General features: G+C 45.1%; 1 protein-coding gene across 2 annotated transcripts in view; it reads right to left on the bottom strand.

The window, feature by feature from the left end:
- OTUD7A (OTU deubiquitinase 7A) overlaps nt 1–24852 on the bottom strand; it is a 293318-nt gene that overhangs the window by 81172 nt on the left and 187294 nt on the right. For both annotated transcript variants that reach the window (XM_044279731.1, XM_044279732.1), the window contains 3 exons: nt 18503–18604; nt 7514–7641; nt 5186–5298 (listed from right to left, as the gene is read on the bottom strand). In XM_044279731.1, coding sequence (XP_044135666.1) covers nt 5186–5298; nt 7514–7641; nt 18503–18604 — 343 coding nt within the window. The remainder of the gene's footprint in view (nt 1–5185; nt 5299–7513; nt 7642–18502; nt 18605–24852) is intronic.

Below are 24852 nucleotides of genomic sequence, written 5' to 3'. Positions count from 1 at the left end.
TCAGGTCAGACCAGCAATCAGACCCCCAATGTTAATCAGACCTCAGCTCACAGCCCCAATCAGACCCCAAATGTTAATCAGACCTCAGATCAGAACCCCATGTCAGACATCATCCCCCAGCCAACAGCCCCCCATGTCACATTTCTCCCCCTCCATGTCACATTTTTCCGCCCTCCCCAGGGTGCGCCCTAAAGCGGCCGCTTGGTCTGCCTTATGGTAGCACCAGCCCTGCATATACTGTACTAACAAGCCACTACTGCTACTAAATGCATTATCTGCCCTATACAACCAGAGGTCCAGCTAGCCATTGGTATGGGACATAGTAACATAGTACATAAGGCTGAAAAAAGACATCTGTCCATCCAGTTCGGCCTGTCATCCTGCAAGTTGATCCAGAGGAAGGCAAAAAAAAAAAAAAAAAACTGAGGTAGAAGCCAATTTTCCCCACTTTTGGGGAATAAAAAATTCCTTCCCGACTCCAATCAGGCAATCGGATAACTCCCTGGGACATAAAGGAAATATCTGCATGTTCCTCTCTGTCCTTTTGTAGCACTTCCTATTACAGGCAATGGGAAGTTAAGGGCCCTATAAACATAAGTGTACTGTCAGCTAAACCCGTTGTGTGTGGGAAGCTCCCGACTCTCCCCAGACCAGAGTCAAGCGAAGTGGATATTTTTGTCCTGTCCATTAGTTCTTCCAGGAGATAAGCTGTTGGTTGGTGTCTGGCAACAGTTTTCTCCACTCTCCACCACTGAATACACATGCTGAGAGCTCTCCATAAACTGTACATATACTATACAAACAGTGTTTTGGGTGAAGATTTGGTTAAATGGTCACTGTCATTTCAACAAACTTTAGTAATAATGGATATAAAAAGGTTTGTGATGTATCACATTAAAGAAAATTCCTCTAGTCTCGACTTAAGAGCGGTTTCTCCCGCTGCCTGCACTGATCAGTTACCATGAATTCACTAGTAAAATCTGTCTCGACATGAGAGGATTAGAAGTCTTTTGGCATAGCAGGTAAGGGAGGGGAAAGGATAAAAATGCTTTAAAAATTGAAGTTGTAAGTTTGGCTGTTATGTTCTATCTTCCATGGTTAATGGGAAATATTCTCTTAGGCCCCATGCACACGGCCGTTGTTCACGGCCGTGTGTGGGCCGTGGAACCGCGGCCTGGATCCCTCCTGAGAGCAGGAGCGCACGGCGTCACTGGTTGCTATGACGCCGTGCGCTCCCTGCTGCCGGCACAGTACAGTAATACACTGGTATAGGTCATACCAGTGTATTACTGTATTGCGGCGGCAGCAGGGAGCGCACGGCGTCATAGCAACCAGTGACGCCGTGCGCTCCAGCTCTCAGGAGGGATCCAGGCCGCGGTTCCACGGCCCGCACACGGCCGTGTGCATGGGGCCTTAATGGGTGCATAATAGATAATGCTTTATAGCTATATAAACCCGTTAAAAAAATGTAAATAAAATAAAAAGTATTTGCCATTTTTCAAATCACTGCCTGCATCTAAATACTTTTGTAGTTGCACTTATTTATAAATTTAGTATTGCCACTGAGTTAGGGCTCATTCACAAGGCCGCATGAACGGATCTGCACCCGTTCCGCAATTTTGTGGAAGGTCTGCAGATTCATTCATTTCCATGGGCCCTCAAAAGATGCGGACACCGTTATTCCGTACCGCGGCTCCGCAGAAAAGAATAGACATTTTCTATTATGGTTTCGACCATGTGCGGTCCGAAAATTGCAGAACGCATTTGGCCGGTATCTGTGTTTTGCGGATCTGCAAAGCACAATGGCCGTCTGAATGGGCCCTTATTCAATAAAATGAAACTGTATATAGCACCACCTGCTGTTTTCTGCGTTCCTCATTTCTCAGTAATATCGCTGAGATGGACGCACATGCTCAGTTCAATCCTTCAACTACCAACAGCCCTATCTATTAGAAGCTGACAGTTACAGGGAGAGAACTGTAGCAGAAAGGGAGGCATTGAGAAAAAACTAATCCCTGAGAAAGACTATGCCCCTGAGAAAGGACACAATATAGCAAGGCAATTGACGCAATGAATGGGGAGAGCTCTGGATCAATATAATGTATAGGATTGGTTGTAAGTTTGTTAGGAATTGACATGCATTATACGATGTCCGACTTTCATTTTTTCTAATAATCATGCATGACCCCTTTAAAGGGCTTCTGTCACCCCACACATAGTCATTTTTTTTTTTTTTTGGGGCTAGTTAAATTCCCTCTACTGCGATATATGAAAATATAATGCTCTTACTTACTTTCCTTCAGCAGTTTCTTCTAAAAACGAACTTTTATAATATGTAAATGAGATCTCTACCAGCAAGTAGGGCGTCTACTTGCTGGTAGCCGTCGCAAAAAACCGCCCCCTCGTCCTGTTGATTAACAGGGCCAGCCGCGATCTCCTCCTCCGGCCGGCCCTGTCAGCATTTCAAAAATCGCGCGCCTGTGTTCATTCGGCGCAGTCGCTCTGGGATGAGGCGGCTCGCCTCCTCAGCACTCCCTCAGTGCGCCTGCGCCGATGACGTCTTCTCTTTCGGTGATGTAATTGGCGCAGGCGCACTGAGGGAGTGCTAAGGAGGCGAGCCTCCTCATCTCAGAGCGCCTGCGCCGAATGAACACAGGCGCACGATTTTTGAAATGCTGACAGGGCCGGCCGGAGGAGGAGATCGCGGCTGGCCCTGTCAATCAACAGGACGAGGGGGCGGTTTTTTTGAGGCGGCTACCAGCAAGTAGACGCCCTACTTGCTGGTAGAGACCTAATTTACATATTATAAAAGTTTGTTTTTAGAAGAAACTGCTGAAGGAAAGTAAGAGCATTATATTTTTATATATCGCAGTATAAGGAATTTAACTAGCCCCCCCCCCCAAAAAAAAATGACTTTAGTGGGGTGACAGAAGCCCTTTAAAGGGAACCGGTCATCCACTTTATGCATAAAGCAGTGACAACAGCCTGTTACTTATCTGCTATTGCAAAGAGGTTTCCGAGAACTGCCTGTATAAAGCTGGCAGTGTGTTCCAGAGAAGAGTCTGACTTATTCATGAGTTCCAGCCTTTCTACAGAATAAAACTGCTAACCAGTGGGGAGCAGGAAAGCTGGACTATTATTTGCAACGGAATTATACAGTAAGATCTCTGAACCACTTCACAGTAGCGGAACTCAGCATGTTTGGTACTAATTTATAGTAAAATATGCCTCCTGCTGTTCTTTTATGACTTCTTGGGGACATATTCTATACCAAAAATGCATACAAGTTTTTTTTCAAAAAACTGCTAAAATTAAAAACAAATTATAAATAAAAATACCCATGCTAACCCAAACTACAGCCATTGCCACGCCATTCAATCACGACATACATATTAGAGAGCTGAACCCGGACATACCCCCATTTTCACCCAGGCAGCCCCCCTGATATGAGCATCAGAGCATTTAATGCTCTGATACTCTCCTTTAGGGTCCATTCACATGTCTGTAGGGCATTGTGGATCCGCAATACACCCGGCCGGCACCCCCATAGAACTGCCTATTCTTGTCCGCAATTGCGGACAAGAATAGGATTAGGACATGTTCTTTCTTTTTTTTCAGAGCCGCGGACCGGAAAATCGGCGTCGCGCTCCAGAAATGCGGATGTGGACAGCACACTGTGTGCTGTCCGTATCCATTCCTGCCCCATAGAGAATGAATGGGTCTGCACCTGTTCCGCAATTTGCGGAACGTATGTGGACCCATTCTGCGGATGTGTGAATGGAGCCTTAAAAGGGAACCTGTCACCTCCAAAAACCATCCCAAGCTCCCAGCAATACCTGTGTCCGATACAAAAGTGAAAAAGAAAAAAAAAAAAAATTCTTTTAAGAAACAACCCTGCGTGTCACAAATAAATAATTTAAAAAAAAAGCTGCGAAAATATTTCTGTGGCCCAACAAATAAAAAAGGTGGGGCCGTTAAATCACTGCATGCACAGAATCACTTTGAAGGGGTTTTCCGGTAACACACACACACAAAAAATGATACCAGCATTGAACCTTACTGCATTATAGAAGTTAGATGAAGTGCATTTTGAGCCCTCCAGCGCAATTGTGATCTGTGACCTGCACCCTGTGTTTAGATCCCAGCGCAAGACTCATGGAGAGTGTCTGTAGCATCAGGTCTCTGCCTCTCCTTCTGCTCCCAGCGAAAAGATTACAGATCCATGCAAGCCCTGCAAGCAGCGATCTAATGATCGCATATTCAGTTTCCCTAGGGGAACTTATAAAAAAATGTATAAGAAGTTAAATCGCCTCCTTTCCCAATAATAAAATTAAAAAAAAAATTAAGATGATCGGTATCATGTCCTAAAATACCGATACTATTGAAATATATAAATGTAATTCGTTCCGTACAGCGGACGTTGTAAGATGAGTCCTCACACATCTCCGTAGGCATAACTTTAAAAAAGGTTATGGGAGTTAGAATATGGCGTTGCAAAGAATAAAATCTGTTCTTTTAAAATATATATTTTTTAGATTAATATGTATATTACAACTATGATTATCCCCATAATCAAACTGACTGGGAGAATGAAGATAACAGGTCAGTTTTACCACATAGCGAACACCATAAAAACTTAGCCTATAAAACTGTCAGAATTGTGTTTTTTTTTTTCCCCAGTTCTACTCCATTTTGAATTTTTTTCTAACTTCCCACTACATCACTATTAAATGGTGCCATTAGAAAGTACTTGTTCGGTAAATAACAAACCATCATACGACTGTGTGCAGGGAAAAAAAGCTATGGCTCCGGGAAGGGAGTATACAATGAAAAGGCTAAACATGGAAAATTGCAAGGTCTTTAAGGGGTTAAAGGAAATTAGAAAATATTAAAGTCGGTGAAAGGGTTAAAATCTTGCCCGTCAATATACCATACATAAAATGTCACAAGAGTCATGTATCAATGTGCCAAGTAATTTTTTTTTTTTTTTTTTAAAGATTAACCTAGATAGTAATCAGAAAAAAAAAAAAATTATTATGGTGATGATAAATAACTAAGCAGCATTAAGGAAGGTTAATTAGAAAATGTTCAGCATTTTCACACTATTAATATATTTCCTTCCCAGGAAACAATTGGCACTCATCTAAAAGTAATGTAAAGATGTTTCTAGACAGACAAAACTTACCCACCACCAGAGCCTCCATTCTTGCTAAAGTGCGTTCGAGGCTCACTGGAGGCCAACTTTAACAACTCATTCCACTCTCGCTCCCACTCATCTTCTGTGTAAACCAGTCCAGACTGAGAATAAAAGGACAAAGTGATGACAGAAACTAGCAAACTAAATACAAATTCTACAAAATATGCCATTACTTTGTACCCTAGGAAAAAAAAATTCATTAGGGTCTGTTTTCATGTTCAAGTTTTTTAAAGCCAAAGCCATGAGTGAATGCAAAATAAGAAGACTCAGACTTTCTTTTATATGTGTTATGTTCCAGGCTTTGGCTTCAAAAAGAACATAAAAAATCCAGAACATGGCAATCCAACCTTATAGAGATGAATTGTTGAAGAGTTTTGAATTAGGAATCTGAGCCATGTAAGGCTTATGGTGTCTTGGCTCTTAGATTATAATATAAAGTGTTATTTAAAAAAATGTAATAGTCATTTTAACAGAAAATACTAATGACCTGACATTCAATGCCAATAGGATCCTATAATTAACTCGAATGGTTGAAAATCATCAAGCTTATATAAGGAATTCCCTGACTTGACCTAAAAGATAAAAACTTAAGAGGTCATTTATTAAACAGAAATACGCCTAAATTAGGGACCTTTGAACCGCAATCTGCGACTTTTCCCCGCTCATGCCAGGTCTAAAAAAGTGGACATGGTGTGGGTGCGGAAAGGCATGCGCCTTCAGGCCCATCTCATTTACCATTTTCTATGACTGGTTTAAGAGTAGAAAATGGTCTAAATGTAAGACAGCTCGGAAACTGTCTTACATTTAGAAGTAGCGGTGGATCTGCCGTAGTAATGTAGAGGGTGGTGTACATACTGTACTGTTAGTGCAAGGCCTTATTAAAACAGGCGTCTAAAACGCCGGTCCTAATAAATGTGCCCCTTTGAGGTTAAAGATGGTTAAAAGAAGAGGTTAAAGTGTAAGGCCTCTTTCACACAGGCGAGATTTCCACGCAGGTGCAATGCGTGAGGTGAACGCATTGCACCCGCACTGAATCCGGACCCATTCATTTCTATGGGGCTGTGCACATGAGCGGTGATTTTTACACATCACTTGTGCGTTACGGGAAAATCGCAGCATGCTCTATATTGTGCGTTTATCACGCAACACAGGCCCCATAGAAGTGAATGGGGCTGCGTTAAAATCGCAAGCATCTGCAAGCAAGTGCGGATGCGGTGTGATTTTCACGCATGGTTGCTAGGAGATGATGGGGATGGGGACCCGATCATTATTATTTTCCCTTATAACATGGTTATAAGGGAAAATAGCATTTTTAATACAGAATGCTTAGTAAAATAGAGCTGAAGGGGTTAAAAACAACAACAAATAATTTAACTCACCTTAATCCACTAGTTTGCGCAGCCGGCATCTCTTCTTTCTTCTTCTTTGCTGTGCAGGAGGAAAAGGACCTGTGGTGACATCACTGCGCTCATCACCTGGTCCGTCACATGATCCATCACCATGGTGATATGTCATGTGATGGACCATGTGATGAGCGCAGTGACGTCACCACCGGTCCTTTTCCTCAAAGAAGAATAAAGAAGAGAAGCTGGGCTGCGCGAACAAGTGGATTAAAGCGAGTTAAATTTATATATTTTTTTTAACCCCTTCAGCCCTATTTTACTAAGCATTCTGTATTACGAATGCTATTACTTTCCCGTATAACCATGTTATAAGGGAAAATAATAAAATCTACACAACACCTAATCCAAACGCAAACTTCTGTGAAGAAGTTCGGGTTTGGGTACCAAACAAGCCGATTTTTCTCACGCGCGTGCAAAACGCATTAAAAGGTTTTGCACTCGCGCTGAAAAATCGTGCAGCATCTTATCCGGCCCAAATCCATGACGCCCGTGTGAAAGAGGGCTAAATCAGAAAAACATTGCCGAGTCTTCTGGAACGTGCCACTCTTGTCATGGTTTGTGACTGCAGCTCTGCCTATTCAATGGAAGTTACAAAGTGCTTGACTTAGCTTTTCCGTAACAGTTTCATGATGTATTATTTTGACCTGAGGACTATTTAGTCCTATGTGAACAGTGCACCATACTCTTTGGAGCGCTCCTCTTCAACCTTTATCATCAATTAGCAATGTCTTCCAGTGAAAAACAATGCTAATACTCTTGAGGCCTGACTATGGCATGACTATGCTCTAGAGAATGCAGTCCTGAGCACAGAGGAAAAGTAAAATATGGTAATAGTAGCAGAATCCACTAGAGTCCAATTACAGTGTCTTTGTGTGGTAATGAAGCAGGTTCTTAAAGAAACACAATCCGGTACCTCCTTATTCTGCTGTGTCTGCTGCCACCTCCATCGTCTCTTCAGCGCTTCCCTCTCTGCTCCACTTCTCATCATGGTATAAAGAGCTTTCCTCAGAACAAGATCTCGGTCATGAAATCCCCACATTCCTATTGTACAAGACATAACATAATGTACTGATAAAACCAAATACATTCTCTTCAGATACTAAGCATATCCAAAGCCATAAGCTTGATTGCTAAGTTTCTTTATTATACATGTTAAGGGTGCATTCGCACATCCGCAACTGTTTTGCGGTCCAAAAAGCACAGACACTGGCCATGTGCGTTCCGCATTTTGCAGACTACACATGGCCGGCACTATGATAGAAATTAGAGATGAGCGAATCTAAGTTAATGAAGTGGAATTCGATCCAAATTTCAGGAAAAATTTGAATCGCACCGAATCCGAATTTCCTCACGCTTCATGGTAACCAATCGCATTTAGTTATTAAGGTCGGGTTCGCATCTTTCATTCATTTTCCGTTCTTCTGATCTGTCAGAAGAACAGAAAACAAAGAAAAATTACAAATCCTGTTTTTTAAGCATCCTTTATGCTTAGTTATGCACATTTTCCATCCATTTTAGCCATTTCCGTTTGAGATCCGCTATTTTAAACTGAAAAAAATATATTTTTTTTTTCATCCCAAAAAATTGATGCAAAATGAGTAGAAATGAGCGAATCAAAGTTGATGAAGTGGAATTTGATCCGTATTTCAGGAAAAATTTAATTCGCACCGAATCCGAATTTCCTCACGCTTTGTGATAACGAATCACATTTTTAATTAAAATGGCTGCTGCATGTATTAGGGCATGAAGCAAAGAACTCTGGGAACGAGGGATCACTCACAATGCCATGCATGCAGCCAATCAGCAGCCAGCCCCTGTGATGTCACAGCCCTATAAATAGCCTCAGCCATCTTGGATTCAGCCATTTTAAAGTGTACTTATTGCAGGGAAAGTGATAAGGTAATACATTAAAACTTTTTGGGGGGCTGAATAGAAGTTCAGACAAAGACCATTAGAAGTGTAGGGAGAAGGGTTGAGCGAACTTTGCCAGTTTGGGTACCCGGACCCGAACCATTTCACTGAAGCTTGGGTTCAGGTGATTTTATTACTTTCCATTATAACATGGTTATAACGAAAAATAATAGCATTCTTAAGATAGAATGCTAAAAAAAAACAACTCACCTCATCGACTTGATCCGCAGCCGGTATCCTCTTCTTTCTTCAGGACCTGCAAAAAGACCTGCGATGACGTCACTGTGCTCACCACATGGTGAGCGTGGTGACATCATCGCAGGTCCTGCTGAATGAAGATAGAAGATCCGGTGACGTCACCGCAGGTCTTTTTGCAGGTCCTGCAGAAAGAAGAGGATACCGGCTGAGCGATCAAGTGGATAAGGTGAGTGTTTTTTTTTTTGCATTTCTAACCCCTCAATGGCCATTTTATTTAGCATTCTGTCTTAAGAATGCTATTATTTTCCGTTATAACCATGTTATAACAGAAAATAAATAAGTGAAGTTCATGTCCCCATTGACTTTAATAGGGTCCGGGTTTGGTGATCGGGTCAAGTTCGGCCGAACCCAGCAAACCCGAACTTCACCGGGTTCGCTCATCCCTAATAGGGAGGAATTATTCCACACCATAAAAGGAGAACAGGGTCCAATAGGGGAGTGTACAGGGTAATAGGAGTGATTTTATTACACCTTGCTGCACTGACTGCGGATCCATGATACCGCTGTAATTCCAGCAAACCTTGCTTGTTATTGGGGTGCAAGCAGGGCCGTCTTTACCAAGGGGCAAAAGGGGCAGCTGCCCTGGGCCCAGTTGCTCCTGGGGGGCCCAAGGCAGCTGCCTCTTGAGCCCTGCTAGCTACTGCCCCGGGTGTCAGGCTGTCGGCTACACAGGCATCATGATCGTACTGTGTTAATGATCTAGGACCTTAATGAGTTGTGATCTAGGACCTTAATGACATCATTACCATGTGACCAGTAACCTAGCAATTACTGGTCACATGGCTATGAGGTCATCACAGGTCCTACTGAGTGTTGCAGAAGTTAACTGTGGAGCTTTTTTGTGTAAAGATTACATCAGAAAAAGGTGACAGGGGCTGTTATTTTAATATACTGTAAACTACTGTATAGTGGGGTGCTGTATACTGTGTGGTGGGCTGTATACTGTGTGGTGGGCTGTATATTGTGTGGTGGGCTGTATATTGTGTAATGGGCTGTATATTGTGTGGCGGGCGTGTATACTGTGTGTGGGCCTGTATACTGTGTGGTGGGCTGTATACTGTGGGGGGCCTGTATAGTGTGGGGGCTATACTGCTGTACTGTATACTGTGGGGGTCTGTATACTGTAGGTGCGGTATAGTGTGGAGTGCTATACTGCTGTACTGTATAGTGTGGGAGGCTGTATCGTGTATAGTTTGGGGTGCTGTATACAGTGAGGTGCTGTATACTGTGGGCTGCTATACTGCTCTACTATATACTGTGGGGTACTGTATAGTGTGGGGTACTGTATAGTGTGGGGTGCTAAACTGCATACTGTGTGGTGCTGTATACTATAGGGTGCTATACTGCATACTGTGGGGTGCTGGGGTGCACTGTAACACTAGGGTGAGCCGAGCCCTGGTCTCCTTCCTGCAGAGAGGTGCCCACTTCCAGCCTGAGCCCAGCTGCCCAGAGCACTGACCCTGAGCCGCTGGAGTCTTTAGAACTGGAAGTATTTACAGTCATTCACTGTACTCTACCAGATGTGTGGATTTTTTGTGTCTGTGTTGTGGTGGAGGGCGTGATTGCCTGCTAAGGTGTGGGAAGGCGGGATCCAGGGGGCCCAAGTAAATTTTTGCCCAGGGTCCAATCAATATTAAAGACGGCCCTGGGTGCAAGTGCTGTGTGATACAGCCGTTAACAGGGTGTAATACTAGGAAACACTTGTACGTCTTATTAGCTGTTGAGCGGTGCAGTTATATGTTCTAAAGCATTTTTGGGAGTGTATTAATAGGAAAAAAGGGCTTATTTGCGATTGTGCTGTGAAGTAACAAAATTACATCCTTTTTTGGGGTGTCTTAATGGAAAAAAAAGTCTTATTAGCTGTTCAGCGGAGCATACTGTATTTTTCATCCTATAAGACGCACTTTATTCCCCCAAAAGTGGGGGGAGAAATAGCAGTGCGTCTTATGGGGTGAATGCTGCATTTTGCAGAATTTTCAATGATACGCCGTGCCGCGATGCTGCGCGGCGGGTGTATCAGCTGAGAGGGAGGAGGGGGCTGGGGGCCGGCATTTGCTTTTATAAGGACAGCGGGGCCCGTGCAGTGACTGTATTCTACTACACGGGCCCCGCTCACTGTATATAATCGTATCAGTAATTGTAGGCATTGTTAATGTATAAAAATTCTGGTTACTCAGTGCCTGTATTACTTACAAGCACTCGGTAGCAGAGAGGAGGGAAGAGGCAGGCCGGGCGCTGGCAGCGTGAGCCACTACGTCATGCGCCCACACCGCCTGCTTCATTCATAAAGTGGGCGGCGCAGGCACGTGACGTAGCGACTCACGCTGCCAGTGCCCCTCCTCCTGGCCTGCCTCCTCCCTCCTCTCTCCTACCGAGCGCTTGTAAGTAATACAGGCGCTGATTACCCAGAATTTTTATACATTAACAATGCCTACAATTACAGATACAATTATATACAGTGAGCGGGGCCAGTGTAGTAGAATACAGTCACTGCACGGACCCCACTGTCATTACAAAACCAGATATGACCACCATCCCCTGTACTGGGGGTCATTCACACTACAGGGACACTGTTATGGAGGGGATCTGTGGATGACACATAGCATAAGATGCTATATATGTGTCATCCACAGATCCCCCCCATAACAGTGCCATCCAGAGACCCCAATAAGACCCATCCAGAGATCCCCATAACAGTGTCACCCACAGATCCCCATAACAGTGTCACCCACAGATCCCCCATAACAGTGTCCTCCACAGATCCCCCATAACAGTGTCCTCAACAGATCCCCCATAACAGTGTCCTCAACAGATCCCCCATAACAGTGTCCTCAACAGATCCCCCATAACAGTGTCCTCAACAGATCCCCATTAGTTCAAAACCCACCAAAAGCACACCTTTTGGTTCAAAATATATTTTTTTCTTATTTTCCTCCTCAAAAACCTAGGTGCGTCTTATGGGCAGGTACATCTTATAGGGCGAAAAATACGGTATGTTCTAAAGCCTTTTGTGGTGTATTAGTAAAAAAAAAAAAAAAAAAAAGGCTTGTTAGCCATTGTGTGGTGAAGTGACAACATTACAGACGTTTTTGTGGTGTTTTAATTTCCTTTTTATTTATTTATTTGATCTAACAGTATGTCAGACAGAGAAGTAAAAAGCCAGAGTCCTAAATGTTTCTGGTGCAGGCACACGTACGCAGCAGAGTAAGGGGGCGTGGTAGCAGGGGTCACTTCAAGAGGCCTGAGCTCCTGATATCATCTAGCGATCGTGTCTTAACCAGCAACCCAGCGGTGCTTGAATGGTTGACTCGGTCATCAACTTCGTCCCAAGTAACATCATACACCCGCAGCCAAGAGTCGGTGGGTTCGTCAGACACAACCCTTAGTTGTCATGGCCCAGGAGTAGGCCTGTCCTCAACCTGCCTCTGTCCTTTTCTGTTCCCTCAGCCAGACAAGTATTATATGCTGTGGGCTCCGCCAGGACGAGCTACTAGAAGACAGTCTGCAGCTACTGCCTAGCCAAGATCTGGAGGAGACATCAGCCGCTTCTTCCAGTAGGCTAGCAAATAGTGATGAGGAAAGTGGCTTGGGAGCTGGTGTTGCGAGCGGTCAGGTTCTTGGCTTAGAGACAAAGGGGCGACAAAGGGGCTTCATCATCATAAGGAGAAGAGGGTGGCAGCTTGCGCGTGAGGCAGTGGCGGAGCCAGCAAGTCAGTAGCGTGGCCGGGAGTCAGCAGGGTGGCAGCAGTGGGAGGTCAGAAGCCAAACGTGCCCAGGGTAGACCACCCGCTTCGCAGGAGCCTACCTGCCCAGAAAGTAGTGGTGCAGGGGTTCACGGTGGCAGCGGATGTAGCAGTCAGTCTGTACAGAGTGTTGGTGTAAAATTACCTACTCGGCGGTGTGGCAGTTTTTTGTTAAGGCGCCAGATGAGATGAACATTTCCTGAATCTGTGAGCAGATGGTGAAGCGTGGCCAGGGTGCCAATGCTGATGTTGATGCAGCGTCACCATAAAGTCGCGTGGGAGAACAGTAGTTCTGATGTGGTGGTCAAGCCTGCCGAAGCAACCGCTGCATCACTCTGTTGCAGGCAGACGATTTCAGGCAGTCAAGGATCCACCAGCTCAGCCGCAGGGAGCTGTCTGTCCTTCCCATCATCTACTGGTCCTGATGCTCCTGCTCTTCGTCCTCCTACTCCTTGTCACTCATTTCATCAGCAGTCGACCACCAAAGCGATTGTCAAAAGACAGCAATATGCGTGTGGTCATCCTATGGTGCAGAAGCTGAACGTGCTCCTGGCCAAGCTGCTGGTACTGCAGTCCCTCCCTTTCCAAGTGGTGGACGCTACACCTCTTTAAAGAAATGATTCCTTGTGTCGAGCTGAGGTGGAGAGTCCTAAGCTGTCATTTCTTTGCCAAAAAGGCAGTACCAGCTCTGCACAAATATGTGGAACAGAAGGTGGGCCAGTCCTTGTCTGCCAAAGTGCACGGCAACACTGACGCGTGGAGCTGTAACTACGGTCAGGGACAATACATGTCCTTAACGGCCCACTGGGTGAATGTGGTTTCTGCCCAGCCACACCAGCAACTTGGGCAGATGACGCAGCTTCCGTCTCCACGTTCTCATGCCGTTGGTCCTGCAACAATGTCCACCTCTGCCTCCTCATCCACCACCGTGTCCTCAGCCTCCACTGCAGGGACAATTCAAAGTGCTCCTCCAGCATACCACAAGTGCAGGGCACGGCGGTGTTGCGCTGTTCTACACCTTGTTTGCCTGGACAAACAGAGTCACACAGGGGAGGAACTGCTCCATGTCCTTCATCAAGAAAGCGAATCCTAGCCTTCTCTGCGACAACTTAAAATCGGACCATGGTGACCGACAACAGGAAGAACATGGTGTCGGCGCTGCGTCAAGGAGGGCTGAGCCATGCGCCCTGCATGGAGAACATGTTCAATCTGATTGTCAAGCGGCTACTGACGTCTTCCACCCATCTGCAAGACATCCTAAAAATGGCCATGAAACATTGCATGCACTTCAGCCACTCGTACACACCCTTCTTGAGCTGCAGTGGCAGAACGGCGTCACCCAACATAGGCTGATATGCGTTGTTTTCACCCGTTAGAATTCTACCCTCAATATGTTGGACCGACTATACGAACAGAGAAAGGCCATAAACAATTTCTTGATGATCCAAGCGGACATGAGTACTCCCCTGTGTAACTTCAATGTCAGCCAATGGAAGCTCATGCGCGACACCCCTCGTTTGCTCAGGCCCTTTGAGGATGCCACATTATTGGTCAGTCGCCAGGACTATGGGTTGAACAACGTCATTCCACTGCTTCATATCCTGGAACAGATGCTGGTACATCTGGCTGGTCAGGGGACTGGAGACGTGGCACCTACATCTCACGGCCACGTGAGCCCTGTGGGGGCTAAACTGGAGGAGGAGTACATTGGAGGACAAGCAATGTGTATCAAAATTGGTGTTTTTTTCTACACAGGTGACAGGAAAGGAGGAGCAGGAGCAGCCGGAGGACCAAGAGGGAGATGAGAAAGACGAGGCAGATGACCCAGGCACACCGTGACACGGCGTGGCAGTATATAGTGGAGATGGAGGCAGGTAGTCCCTCCGATTCACTTGCGCAAATGGCCCGCTGCATGCTCACTTGCTTGGGTACTGACAGCTGAATTGTCACCATTTGGCAGAGGGATAACTTCTGGCTCTCCACCTTGTTGGATCCTCGCTACCGGTCAAAAATGGGGGACTTTTTTTCTACACTAGCTGAGAGGGAGGACAAATTGAACTGCTATAGAGACATCCTCTGTAGTCAGTTGGCCGCTGCCTATCTGTGCCATCGTCCATTCTCTCGCAGGTCTGACCGGTAGGGGCCTCTGCGCTCACGTTCCACTGCCAAGGCTGCTGTGGCGGGGTGGGGGGTAGGAGAAGTACCAGCTCCATTAGCAGCAGCATGAGTCTAGAGTCGCTGATGAGCAGCTTTCTTCACCCACCTAATGAAGAAATTACTCACCAGCAGCAGCTAGACCTGGAGCAGAACCTGAACCAGCAGGCGGTGGCATACTTTGACAGCACCCTGCCACCCCACATTGAAGATCCGCTGGACTACTGGGCAGCCAAACTGGATTTGTGGCAGCAACTGACCGAGTTTGCCCTGGAAAAGCTGTCCTGCCCAGCCAGTATAGTGTGGCATCCAAAATGTGGAAAGACTGACCTTTGTCAAGATGAATCAGGAGTGAATCAGCCAGGATTTCCACCCACCAATGCCTGATGCATCAGATTAGATCATCCATCCTGCCTCACCCAAACCTTGACAAAAGAGACCGGTTTCTTCTGGCTACCTGCCTCATCTACTATTCTGATGCTGCCACCCGCCTGATGCCACATATCTGATGCAAAGTGCTCCTTCTTACACCCACAATCGTCACCGGGTCACTGTGTGGTCTCCTCATGCTGCTGCTGCCACCTCCACACAATGTCACCTTGCCACTCTGGTCTGCTCATGCTGCTGCCACCTCCCCACTATGTCACTGGGCCACTCTGTGGACTTCTCATGCGGTTCCCACCCTCCTTGCTCCATGACAGGGCCACTATTTTGCCTTTTTGGCCTGGTTGACATCATCATTTATTTGACCCTTCTTCTGATCTGTCAGAAGAAAGGAAAAATGAGACGCAAAATGGATCCTGTCTATGTAGAAGTTGTAAGACCTGTATGGTCCCATCAGAATTGGCTTATGATTTGGTAGCCAAAAGCAGGAGTGGGTACAAAAAACAGAAGGCATGCAAATATTCCATTCACGCTTCATCTCTGTTTTGGATCCACTCCTGTTTTTTTGGCTTTAGTAATACTGATGGATTATTGAGCAAATGCTGACCGAGTGAAGGCGGACACTCAACAGACAGTATCCGTTTTTTGGGGGTTATTTTTCTGACAGATCAGAGAAAGGGCAAAATAATCAGTGACGTCAACACAAACTTACTGCTGACACCCTCTCCACTCTGTCGGGGGGGCTCTACTTGTATAAGCGTTTAATAGAACAGGTTCTGTAGACATCTATGTGGAATCCGCTGACGCCAGTGTAAAAGTAAAAAGTGCGTTTCTTCTTGACGCTAACATTGACCTGTAAGGCTGAGCTCACATTTGAGTTATTTGGTCAGTTTTGGCCCCATAACTGACCAAATAAGTAAAATGTGCAGTGATTCTAAGAGCGACGCCTGTCATCTGCGTGTCATACTGACTCACAGTATTGTTTCACTACCACAGCAGACTCCCTATGTGAGTTACTGCAAGGCACAGTGTTCTACACCACTATACAGGCTCTCTGCAGGCAGGAAATAGCTGTTTTTTAACGCGATTCCCCACAAATAAATTCAGATAGAATGAAAACTTTTTGGAAAATTCAGCGAACAGGACGAATCAAATTTTTGCCCATCTCTAATAGAAATACCTATTTTTGTCCGTGACTGCAGAAAAGAATAGGACACGCTCTATTTTTTTGCAGGGCCACAGAATGGAAGTGCGGATGCAGACAGCACATTGTGTTCTGTCCGCATCTTTTGCAGCCCCATTAAAAATGAAAGGGTCCACACCCATTCCGCAAAATTGTGGAACGGATGCAGACCCATTATGAGGACGTGTGAATAGACCCCTAAGATTCAATACGGCTACCCTGAACGAGAATAGTGGGCATTCCAGTAGATGACTGTTCAATTACCACACATAATACAATGAGTGGCAGCTAACCACGGCAATAACATAGCCATCAACAGTCCAGAATCTGCCGGAATTTCCCCTAATATTCAGAGACAATCACTTACACGCTCTTGTCGTGTGCACTTCAAGAATATCGCCAGAATACATCCTATTCTTACAGTGGAATCAGCAAAAACTCTTGTTGTTGCCTTGATCCATTCTCGTCTTGACTACTGCAACTCATTACTAATCGGTCTCCCTCTCACTACACTCTCCCCCTTCAGTCTGTTCTAAATGCTGCAGCCAGGCTCATCTATCAATCCAACCGCTAAACTGATGCCACTAGCCTGTGCCAGTCACTTCACTGGTTGCCCATCCACCACAGAATACAGTTCAAACTTCTCACCCCCACCCACAAAGCTTTGCACAACGCCGCACCTCCATATATCTCCTCCCTCATCTCCATCTACCACCCTACTCGTGCTCTCCGTTCTGTTCGCGGCCTAAGATTAATAACCTCCATAATTCGTTCCTCTCACTCCCGTCTTCAAGACTTTTCTCGAGCTGCACCTACTCTCTGGGATACTCTGCCCCGGAATACTAGGTCAATCCACAACTTCTCCACCTTCAAACGTGCCTTAAAAGCACATCTTTTCAGGCAGGCCTATCAAGCTACCTAAAATGATTTTTCCCACACAAAACCTTCTCCCACCAACTCTGGCCTAAACTCTAGTAGTCCCAAACCCGAAGCAGATCGGCTGGCACCACTTCTGTCAGTTCAATAATGGCTCAAATCCTACTCATCAAAATCAACTACCTTATGTGTCACCCCCAATTCCTCATAGATTGTAAGCTCTTGCGAGCAGGGTCCTGACTCCTAGTGTTTCAGTTGCATATTATCCAGTTATTTTTGTTTTGTATATGAACCCTATGAACTTGTAAAGTGCTGCGGAATATGGTGGCGATATATAAATAAATTGCATTATTATTATATGCAGATCACCTTCTTGGAGCACAGAGGGACTGTCCAAAGCCCTTAAAGCACCAGTTTGTCAACAACCTGCAGTTATGGCCACTCTTCTTTTCCCTAGATTGACAGGGCCAGATATCACATCTGGATCTGTCTTCTTAAGCCATGTCAAGTCATGGTATTCTGTCTTGGTGCAGTATGCCTGATTTAATAGGGTTGATCAAGCTGACAGATGTTCTTTAAAATCCTCAAATTTACCATTGGTAGCTGTATATATGACATTACTACTGTAAAGACGAATAAAGACAGTTTAGCGGTATTCTTTCATTCTGTATAGAAACTGAAATTACATCATACAGTGAGCAGTCATCAAATTTAAGAAAACATAAAGGCTTACTGGAGTAGAAGATGGAAGAATCCTGAGAATGTGTTCATTATATAGATCCATTCTTCTTCACATTTCCTCTCAGCCTGAGATGTCGTGAAATGAGTGGCACGATGACCAGCTATGAAAAATGAAAACTTTTGCGTTACTCACAATGCCCAATAGAGTAACATAGAAGTTTTTTTTTCCAAAGCTGGTCATCTTGTACCACTCATCTCGGGATATCTTGAGCCAATAAGTACGGGCACATCATCTGTATACAACATTGCACTGTAATGTATAAATATAAGTAAGGGTGAGTTCGCACCACTGCTATATATTGTTGTTGTTCTGCTCTGTTAGAGGAGCAGGACTATGAAAATAAAGGAAATGCCAGATTCCGCACATAACAGAGATAAACAGAGCTGGACAGACTAGCGAGTATAATGCGGTCCGTTCAGTTTCCATTTGGGAAACAGTTTTTTGTTTTTTTTATGGGACAAAAAATTCCTGCATCCGTTCCGCATGACGGAATCTGCAATGGAGGCCCTGAACGAAGCATCCAACACAGATGTGAACAAGCCCTAGTAAATCATGTCCTGTTTTACCAACCATTGAAGTATGAGCGTCAGTTTGACTTCAGTAAATAAGTGACGTCCTGCTGAAGAGAAGCATTTATAAATTGGATCTTACCCAAAGAGGCTGCATGTAGAAGACAGTTCCCATCACCCGTTGTAGCTAATGGCAGGAGACGTTTGCAGCTTGAGCAGGTTGTAGACCACCAGTTCAGTCTCCCTAAGGGAATACAGTAAAGACAATCATAAGACAGTATATTATGTCATTATGCAGTATATACAGATACACGTGTATACATAGGTACACATTTTTTAGTGTAAGATATAAAAACTCCTATTTACATGAGACAGTTTATTGTTGATGAAAATTGGTTATCCATACATAATTATACTTTTTCCTACTGAACTGCATTAATATTCTGAATGCAGATAAAGATGTTGTCATCTTTAAACATACTGTAAATGGACCAGAACCCCTTGATGACCAGGCTGATTTGGGCATTTTGTTCATTTTGCCTCTCAGCATTTCAGCAGTCACAATATATATATTTTTTTAATTGATGTGGCTGTAAGTGGCCTTGTTTTATGTGGGAGTTATTTTCAGTCCTATTTGGGGATAAAAAAATATTTTTATTAAATTTTTTTTAAAGGGAATGGGTCATCGAAAAATGGCCTATTGGTTGAATAAAGTTTTTATCTTAACCATATTTGGTTATTTTTTTTTTTCCAGGTCACCGTCTATAGTTTTAAAAAAATCCTGCAATTTTAAGATTGGCCACATAAAAAGCCTAATAATAAGCACCAATTCTTGGTCTGTACAGATCACTTCTCAGTAGTCATCCAGTTATCATCACAGGCAGGATTAAAGTGACAAATATCATCTATATGTACATTCCTCAACACTGAAAATGCAACACCAAGAACACCATAGTAAAGTATCAATTTTTTCGCAGATGACACTAAACTGTGTACAGTAATTAACACTGAAGAGGACAGTATACTGTATATATACTACAGAGGACCGTATACTGTGTATATACTCTAGAGGACAGTATACTACTACAGAGGGATCTGGATAGATTGGAGGCTTGGGCAGATAAGTGGCAGATGAGGTTTAACACTGACAAATGTAAAGTTATGCACATGGGTAGGAGTAATGCAAGTCACCAGTACATACTAAATGGTAAAACACTCGGTAACACTGACATGGAAAAGGATCTAGGAATTTTAATAAACAGCAAACTAAGCTGCAAAAACCAGTGTCAGACAGCTGCTGCCAAGGCCAATAAGATAATGGATTGCATCAGAAGGGGCATAGATGCCCGTGATAAGAACATAGTCCTACCACTTTACAAATCGCTAGTCAGATCACACATGGAGTACTGTGTACAGTCCTGGGCTCCTGTGAACAAGGCAGACATAGCAGAGCTGGAGAGGGTCTAGAGGTGGGCAACTAAAGTAATAACTGGAATGGGGCAACTACAGTACCCTGAAAGATTATCAAAATTAGGGTTATTCACTTTAGAAAAAAAAAAACGACTGAGGGGAGATCGAATTACTATGTATAAATATATCAGGGGTCAGTACAGAGATCTATCCCATCATCTATTTATCCCCAGGACTGTGACGAGGGGACATCCTCTGCGTCTGGAGGAAAGAAGGTTTGTACACAAACATAGAAGAGGATTCTTTACGGTAAGAGCAGTGAGACTATGGAGCTCTCTGCCTGAGGAGCTGGTGATGGTGAGTACAAAAAAGGAATTCAAGAGGGGCCTGGATGTATTTCTGGAGCGTAATAATATTACAGGCTATAGCTACTAGAGAGGGGTCGTTGATCCAGGGAGTTTTTCTGATTGCCTGATTGGAGTCAGGAAGGAATTTTTTATTCCCCTAAAGTGGGGAAAATTGGCTTCTACCTCACAAATTTTTTTTTTGCCTTCCTCTGGATCAACTTGTAGGATGACAGGCCGAACTGGATGGACAAATGTCTTTTTTTGGTCTATGTACTATGTTACTATGTAAGAAGGACAAGCTGTAACGTTATGCAAATTGAGAAAGATGGTGTTGCAAATGCAGATGATCAGATGTTCAAGCACCTAGCTCCAATCCGTGGCATATGAGAAGTTTCAAAATTCACATCAAGTCCTATGGAATGATTATGAGATGCCTCCCGTTTGTCAAAGTGTCAGTTATTGCCACTTGTCACTAACTGAGAGAACTTGATTTATCACTCCAGAAGATAGCTATGTGCCTAGGTCAAGACGTCAGCACTCTTCAATATTGCATATCCCGGTGGTTCAGAAAATCGGACATCCTGCTACAGGTGCTCCATTAACCTCACGCCACCGCTCTGAAAGACTATCATGGCGCATAAGACAGCAATGGAGGCTGGAATGGAGACCCATCATCTTCAGCAATGAGCTGTGCTTTAGTCATGGATGCAGTGATAGCTGGAGATTGGCCAGGAGACAACATGGGCGCAGGTGCAGTACAGAGGAGAACTGCGGGCTAGCTAGGCATGTGAGCGAGCAGCCGTGTGTCTGTTGAGCTCCTGCACGACCCAGTCAGTTTATCCTGAGAAACCTGAATAATCCTGCTACAAAAGGCACTCGCCATGCTCCTGCCATCACTAGGACTATTCCGGTGTCTGGCAATATCGTCATCTCTACGTCATGACCAAGAAAAGGGAGGGGGAGAGGAGCGGACAGAGATAACCAAGATGGCGCCAGATCAGCTACTCCTGGATGCCTGGACAGAGCAGTGAAAATCCAGCGAGATGCTGCAGCCAGGCTTGGAATACATGCCCGCTCAGCCACAATAACTCACACAAAAGGGACCCGTGAAAAACGGTCGCAGCCACTAGATGATAATTGCCTGGAATCAGAAGGTGAAGGAGCAGGGGCTAGAGCAAATAGCATATTCAGCCCCAATAGATATGAGGCACTACAACCATGTGGCGCAGAAATGGAGCCTGAGGCCTAAGAGTCAGACTCAGAAGAGCCAACTTTAAAAGATGTTATAAAGGCTATAGCCAAATGTGGCAAGTCGCTGAATGCACTCACGGTACAAGTGGGTGCTATAAAGGAAGACATCACAATAGTTAGACATGACCTGAAAAGGCTGGCTGAGCGTACAACCACCCTGGAAGACCGCATGGGAGATGATGAGGACATCAAACCACCTCTTAAAAGAGATGTTATAGAACATGCAAGAAGAATGGACAATAGTGGCCAAGCAAGATGATCTTGAAAATCGGCTACGCTGGAACAATGTCCGGCTGGTAGTAGTGCCTGAGAAAGTGGAGGGGGCAAATCCCACAGAGGCTTGGGTGAAAGAACATATAGGCGTGGAGACCTTAACCCCATTATTTGTGATTGAACGTGCCCACAGGGTCCCTACTCGCCCGCTACCACCGGGTGCACCACCAAGAGAGCTACCTGAGCTTTCCATCAATGGCCACAAGGTGTCACACTTACTTGATTATTCCCTGGAGGTGCAGAAAAGAAGAGCAAGATTCCTTGATATAAAGCGACGCAAGGGGGCACTCAAAATCCCTTATTCCATGCTATACCCAGCATAAATTGAGAGTGGTCTCCCTAGGAAATACCTTTTTTTTTTTTTTTTTTTGAGGATTCAAGAGAAGCGTTGAGATGGCTGGATCGACATGAACGGCAGCTGGGTGAGGAAAGATATTAAGAAGAATGAGATATAGTTACTATACTCAACTACAAGCAACATAGACATACCAGATGAGCGAGAATGTCTGCGAGAGTGCCTGTGCAGGAATTTAATAATGCGTAGAATGTCTGTTATAATAGTCTTAATATACTAAGAGATTACAGCGGGGATATTATATCACAAAATGGTACTGTGTAAATCCAAATCGGGGGAGGTGTGGGAAGCTAGGACACAAATGGCCTTGATATTAGAGAATATATAGTTACTGCTCAGTGTTAATACGGTTAATACTCTCTCTCTGGTAGGTTAGCTAACCAGATATCGCTGGTCTCGTCAGCAGGTGTTATTTAATCCCATGGTCCTAGGCATAGGTGTTTTTGCGGGGGCCTGTTGGGGAAGCCAGCCCTCTTAACTTTGAACGGTTTGCTGCCTTAGTAGGGGCACTGTTGTGGAAAAGTTTGGGGTTGATACCTCGGGATCTGCAGCTATGGGTCTTGTGGAGCCACACTGTGATTCTCAGAGTAATCCATACACGTGCTACAGACGTGTCATTGTCGATGAGAAGGGATATGGATGCATCAATAATACTGCGGGAATGATAGAGGGGTTAAAGATACCAATAAAAGGTGAGCTATCATAGATAGTATGAAACACTACCAGCCCTTGAAACTCATCTAATGCTGGATCAGACCCATTTACTCAATTCCCAGTGGGAGGGGCAATGTTTCCATGCCACATATGTGAGAGGAGTGAGCATTCTTATTCATAGAAATATAGCATTTGAATGTGTATCGAAACAGTTAGATGATGAAGGGCGATACGTTTGTCTATACAGTAGACTCTTTACAACCCCCTGAACTATAACTGGGGTCTACATCCCTCCACCATATTCACCACTGGTAATCAGGAAAGTGATCTCTTACCTCTAACCTACCGAATGTCCCCACAATAATGCTTGGAGATTTCAATAATGTGATATGCCCAGCCATGGATAAGATGGGTAGGTCTATACAATTTACAGCTGGAGAGGTCACCCCGTTTGGGAGGCTACTGAATGAAGCCTCCTTGTTAGATTGCTGGAGATTGAGGAATCCACAGGAGAAATACTACTCCTGTTACTCCAGTACCTATGGATCGTTATATAGAATAGATCCAATATTAGGTAATGCTGCGATAGGCCACCTAATTCAAGAGATAAAATATCTTCCCCGGAGAATATCTGATCATTCCCCAGTACTGGCTACAGCTAATATCTTGCCCTCACTGTTCAGAGGGCCATATGACAGCCATTGAAATGGTGTATCTCACCCAGAGGAGCCTGGGTAAGAACAGGAAAGGCTGGGAAAAACGAGATTTTTGTGAACTCACCTGTAAAATCTCTTTCTCGCGTAGTTCATTGGGGGACACAGACCGTGGGTATAGCTGCTTGCTGCCACTAGGAGGCGACACTAGGCTAAGAAGTGATAACTCCTCCCCCGCAGGCTATACCCCCTCCAGCCTGGAGAGAGCATATCAGTTTGTGCCCAAGCAATAGGAGTAGGAGAAAAAAATCAATAATGAAAATACAGTACACAACCCACAACTGACAAACATCAGTCGGAATGCACCAGAACTGAGGACCATACTGGCCCACCAACCGCCAATATGTGCGGCAAACAGAACACTGGGTGGGAGCTGTGTCCCCCAATGAACTACGCGAGAAAGAGATTTTACAGGTGAGTTCACAAAAATCTCGTTTTCTCGCTAGTATCATTGGGGGACACAGACCGTGGGACGTCCTAAAGCAGTCCACGGGGAGGGAAAAAAATCACACGCCCCTGGAGAAAAAACGCCCTCGAGGATGCGGCATCCGCTGCCGCCTGCAAGATCTTGCTGCCTGGAGCAGCAACAGATGATGGCTAGAAAAGACCCCCGAAAAACTCGGTGAACTTGCCGGAAGACCAAGACGCTGCCCTCTAGAAGCGATGTCTGGAGTAGATGAACCCGAGAAATGACGACCGCTGGACAGCCAGGCCATCACTCCGCTAGGAAGCAACCGACAGGCAGACATCCCAGGAAAAAAAAAAGCATTCCGTTGGAAGACGCCAGCTATGACAAGGACCTCCAAGAAAATCAGGCAGAAACCCATACAGCGGAACGCGCCAACGCGCCAGATATGGACCAGCAAATCTCCGAGGCCAAAATAGATGGCTGATGGAGAGCCCGCCCTTAAAATACGAGGGAGAAAGAAGAGAAAAACCATGTCCGAGAAGACCCGAAAAGCGGTGACCTTCCGCCAGAAAGAAAATTCTGGCGGAGCACTGCCTGATGCAAATGACAAAGGACAAATGGACGTACAAAAAGAAGAAGAAGAAGTCCCAGAGGGGGGGGCTTGTTTGTTCCTGAAACGCCCCCAGCGATCTACCGATCGTCGGGGCGAAGCCGGTCGTAGACCACAACTGTGGGAGCGGAACCAAAATCCAGGTTCGCAGGATCCTCCTCTGGTTAAAAGAAACCGGTAATGGAAAAAAACCCATAATTGACATATATTGACTTCCGGGCAGAGACCAAGATAAGAGAATACTCTCCGTGGAAAAAAATAGATCCCGGATTCCATAGCTATACAACCCATTGCCACCGGTCGAGGAGACCGAAGGGAAAAGGTGGTCAGCAGTCCAGCTAGAGGAAGGACAGGAAAGAAAAATAGGGGTGTTCCGTTCAAGGAACGAAATCCCTACCAGTGGTGACAAGGTGTGACAGTCACCCGCTCAGCCTGGCTTGGGGGGACCGTAGCCCACCCCCGGAAGGAGC

Source organism: Bufo gargarizans, chromosome 2, assembly GCF_014858855.1.
Source record: "Bufo gargarizans isolate SCDJY-AF-19 chromosome 2, ASM1485885v1, whole genome shotgun sequence".
NCBI lineage: Eukaryota > Metazoa > Chordata > Amphibia > Anura > Bufonidae > Bufo > Bufo gargarizans.
The sequence above is the reverse complement of the archived record's forward strand: the minus strand, read 5'-3'. Positions and strand labels throughout refer to the sequence as shown.